At 51.1% G+C, this 5000-nt stretch overlaps 1 protein-coding gene across 1 annotated transcript in view; it reads left to right on the top strand.

The window, feature by feature from the left end:
* Window positions 1-5000, top strand: part of LOC135106651 (uncharacterized) — a 34822-nt gene that overhangs the window by 7202 nt on the left and 22620 nt on the right. Inside the window, exon 3 of the mRNA XM_064015948.1 lies at window positions 27-1432. Coding sequence (XP_063872018.1) covers window positions 27-1432 — 1406 coding nt within the window. The remainder of the gene's footprint in view (window positions 1-26; window positions 1433-5000) is intronic.

Raw genomic sequence — 5000 nt, forward strand, 5'->3', positions numbered from 1 at the left:
GAGCACTTGTCTTAGATCCTTGGTAACTCATCATGGAGCACGACGATGAGTGGGACGACGAGAAGGATTTGGACGAGATGAAGCTTGCCTTTGATGAGGAAGACAGTGTGTCAGAGTATGACGAACCGACGACTGATGATGAAAGAGAAAAACACGAAAAACTTTTTGAGGAGGAGTTGACGTCGAGCCTTCGCACTGAGCCAGTCGAGTGTTGTGTGTGTATGAGTGATGGTGGCGTGAAGCGGTGGCGGCGCAGACACCCTATCGAGGAGCAGCGTGACCCTATAGGATACTACTACGACGATGACTACGACGATGACTTTCCTCGGAAGAGGAGGAAGTGCTCCAGGCGGTGTTGCTGTTGCCAGTGGTGGTGTTTGCTGCTGATGGCCATAATAAGCTTCCTGGCCCTGATTACAGTCGTGTTTTGGGGTGAGTCTACCATGCATGCGGGGGTCCTGCGTGGCATCACCCTATCGGAGGGGTCAGACAAAGACCACATGTGGAGGGCGGCTGAAGTTGAAGTTCTCTACACTGTTTACGTCTTCAACTTGACCAATCCCGATCAGTTCATGCAGGGAGCCCGGCCCAGAGTCCAGGAGCTCGGGCCGTACGTCTACACCCTCAGAGAGACCAAAGAAAATGTAAGATACGAAGACGATGGAACAATAGTAGAGTATCAAGGGAGGCCAGCCTACTTCTTCCAGCCCCACCTATCGGAAGGCAGCGAAAATGATCCCATTACCACCGTCAACATTCCATTCGTGAGTGCGGCGGACATGGTGAAAGAATACAAACTAGTCAAAACAATGCTGAAAGTAGTGAAAAAAGTTCACGGTTTCAAAACTATCAGAAAACAAACGGTGGGCGAGCTTCTGTGGGGCTCCCGCTCCGAGGTGCTGGACTGGGCCCGCACGATGCAGGATGCGGTTTACCCGCACCAGCTGTTTGGCCTTCTGATGGGGCTCAACTATACCCTGCAGCCGCCCTATCGCATGCACACGGGGAAGGACGACCCAGGCAAGATGAACAAGATTCTGGCTTACAATGGCCACGAGGTGCTCTTCTCCTGGTTCGGCGACACGTGCAACATGATAAGAGGGACTGACGGTAACGGCTTCGCTCCCGGACTGACCATGAACGACACACTCTACATTTTCAACGGACAGCTGTGCCGCTCCCTGCCACTCGTCTACAACGCCACCGTACAAAACGAGAAGGGACTGGAGGCCTACCGCTTCGTGCATCCCAAAGGCGTCTTCTCCTACGACGCAGCTCACCCGGAGAACCAGTGTTTCTGTGGCGAGCAAGGGTGTCCTCCCAGGGGCGTGCTGGACATGAAGTCTTGTTACTTTGGGGCTTCTGTGGGGTTCTCCTTCCCTCACTTTTATGACGGCGACCCTAAACTGAGACACATGGTGTTTGGCCTCAGGTAAGTCACGGGCGGCGCCACCTGTTTTTGGGGCGTGTGTTATGGTGGCGGCGGTGGTGAGGGTGTTTGATGCTCTGACTGCTCTTATTATTTCAGTCATTTTAATTCACTGTTTCTTAAGAAAGTACGGACACGCCTTCCGGACATCACCTGCACGAGGCACGTAGCTCCGACCACCCGGACAGAGAGGCCTTAAGGCTGCACGGATAAGCGGACAAAATGGATCGACAATTTATTTACATAACGTGATAGCGGCGTTGTGTATGTTTGTGTTGAGTGTGGCAGATCTTGCGGCCCAATGAAGCCTTGTTGGCCGAATCCCGGTCGTATCCGCGCGTGATTGTGGGTTGTTGAGTGAGTCACAGACAGCCCGAGGCCCAGGGCGGCGGGCACAGTGGCTGGGCTGGGGAGGGAGGAGGAGGAGAGCATCAAATTATAGAGAAAAAGAGAGGAAATGAAAGAGTGCACGAAGACTACCGAGAAATGAGGGAAGAAAGTCAACGGTGAACGCAAGATGAGGAAGGAGATGAGTGGAGTGAGTGTTTATCTGGCCCTCCTCACTGCTTGTTTAGAAGGTCATCAGGTGAGCGATCTTTGACCTTACCCTGCATGCGCCTCGCTCGTACGCACTACCGGCCCCTCTTCCCCTCACTCCTCACTCTGTAGCTTAGATTCTCCGTAGTCCTTGCACTGGAAGAACTCACGCCGCCGCTGTGCCTTCTACGTGATGGTTCTCATTCCGGCTGTATTTACACAAGTGGCGAGTATCATTCATGGGAGAGCGAGGGCAGCGAGGAAAAGAAGGAAAGGATGAACGATGAAAAAGTTCCCACGTCACCTCGAAGTCTGTAGCGGGTCTGTACGGCGACTCTTGCTCATAATGCAATGCCTTGGGTCTTGAACAACACTTGCCTTCACGTCCCCCCTTCTAGGCATCTCGGTATTTCCTCGTGAGTAATATGTATGCTAATGCAGACAGACCTTCTTTTCGCCGCCCAGCATGAAAATGTACCACGTAACCTTGTGCTCCTGTGACCACTCTGTGATTTCAGTTTGAGGGTTTTACGTAATTCTCTCTCTCTCTCTCTCTCTCTCTCTCTCTCTCTCTCTCTCTCTCTCTCTCTCTCTCTCTCTCTCTCTCTCTCTCAGACACACACACAAAGGATGTGAATGGGAAAATTGGAATTCACTTTGTTCTAGTTTTTGTTTGACGTTCACTTGCAGCAGGAAGGATTATGGCGATTGTGGGAAGAGGCGGGCGGGAGGAGGAAGGGAGGGAGGGAGGGAAAGAAGGAGGGGTGAATCGGGAGGGGAAGGACGGAAGGAGGTTGTCAAATTCTGCGCTGGATCTGTTGCGGCTTTAGCGTGTGAAGATTTCCTGTGTTCATCCCCCAGAACCACCTACCTGCACCCACTCCCACCCCGCCCACACCTTTCCTTTTGTCCTAATCAACCTCCGTCCCGCCTCCACTCAGAGCCGCCTTTATCCTTCCTACCTTTACCCTGATAAAACCATAATCTACCCCTTTCCATTCCTCCCACCTCTTCCTTTTTACCCTAATCAAACTTCCACCCACGCAGATCCTGTTACTTCGATAATAATTAGATCAAATTTTCATTTATCACTTCCCCACACCAAAAAGTAGTTCTCTCCTTACTTATGTGACTTGTTCTATCCCTCCCACACCATCTTTTTTTATCCTAATCAGACTCCCACCCCACTCAGATCCCCTTTGTCACCTCAACTACATCAGTCTCTTATGTACCTATCTACGGCAAAAATACATCTTTCCTACCACTCAGACTAGAACTCCCCCCCCCCCCCCCGTCTCGCTCTCCCTTTAAAGCATACAAACTCTCACATTTACTCCCCACGGCCGCACCACCTTCACTGAATCATCAACAGTCGCTCCCCACAACAAAAGCAAACGTCCTCCTTCCTAAAACTTCCTCCACTGTAACTTGACTTCCTATCCCTCCCACACAGTCGCGCAGCACACACCACCACACCCACCACAACCATTTCCCGCATTGCTCACACTCCCTCTTTAAACTAGACTCCCCCTTACCACCCCCCACCTCACAAAGCATATAGACTACTACACTCAATCAAGCTACACTATACCACACCAAGACGAAGCACAGACTCCTACACCCATCTAGAATCTTTATGCTAGGAATACCCTTCTTTCAAAGCACACTCACACTTGCACTCTCCCTCTCCGCCACTCCCAGTCCCGAGTCTTCGCACCCCAGCCAATCCCAGCACTTATTTAACATGCAAAATCCGGTTCGTGTCTGGGAGTTAAGGGGAGAGGGACAGTGGTTGGCTTTCCTGTTTCCTGTTGCTTATTGTTTCCGCTTTGATAATATTTCCCGCCACCTGCGCCAACAATAGCTTCGGGCGGACTCCTTCCTCTGCAAGGGGGTGAGGTGAGGGCGGGGACACAGGGTGGGGAGTGATGTAAGGGAGGGAGGGAGGGATGGATCAGCACACGACAGAAAGGTCATCTCACTCTACTACTCTCCCCCATCTCTCCCCCTCTACTCTTCCCCTCCTCCTCCTCCTCCTCCTCCTCCTCCTCCTCCTCCTCCTCCTCCTCCTCCTCCTCCTCCTCCTCCTCCTCCTCCCCCTTAATTAGCCTTTTGGTCTTCTGGGCGGACGTTGTTGTTTGTGTTGTGCCTCTGTTTCTTCCTTTCTTTCTTTCTTTCTCTCTTTCTATCTCTTTCTCTCCTTTTTCCCTCTGGTCTTTTTATTGCTTTGTTATCTTTAGGGTCTAGTAAGTTGATAGGTTTGGATTACTTATCTGTGATCTCTCTCTCTCTCTCTCTCTCTCTCTCTCTCTCTCTCTCTCTCTCTCTCTCTCTCTCTCTCTCTCTCTCTCTCTCTCTCTCTCTCTCTCTCTCTCTCTCTCTCTCTCTCCGGTGCCATAGGTCCACATTGCTGCGGCGCCTTATATCTATCAACCTCTCTCTCTGTCTCTCTCTCTCTCTCTCTCTCTCTCTCTCTCTCTCTCTCTCTCTCTCTCTCTCTCTCTCTCTCTCTCTCTCTCTCTCTCTCTCTCTCTCTCTCTCTCTCTCTCTCTCTCTCTCGCAGTGTGTGTGTGTGTGTGTGTGTGTGTGTGTGTGTGTGTGTGTGTGTGTGTGTGTGTGTGTGTGTCACGCAGGTCATTCATTCTTCCCAAGAACACCAAGGAGGGAGCAACAGATGTCCTGGGATGATGTTCAGCTAATGGCAAGGAAGGAAGGATATGTAATATATTCTCCTTTGTGCGAGAGATGAGTAGTTTCTTTGTCTTTTAAGCTATTCATCCTCTTTTTTTCGCATCTTCTTTCTTCCTCTCATCTTTTTTTTCTAATTTTTTTGCCTCGTCGAATCAGCTGCGCTTACGAGGGGGAGAGGGAGGGATAGCAAGGGCGGGATAGGACAGGGAGGGTTTCTGTTGAAGGGCACGAGAAGGGGATGGGTGTGTGTGAGAGAGACGTGACGATGTGGGCGTGGACGAAGTGGAGATAGATTTGATGTTTGGTGTAATGGGATGGTGGTGGTGGTGGTGGTGGTGTTTAT

This window comes from Scylla paramamosain, chromosome 13, assembly GCF_035594125.1.
Source record: "Scylla paramamosain isolate STU-SP2022 chromosome 13, ASM3559412v1, whole genome shotgun sequence".
Taxonomy (NCBI): Eukaryota; Metazoa; Arthropoda; class Malacostraca; order Decapoda; family Portunidae; genus Scylla; species Scylla paramamosain.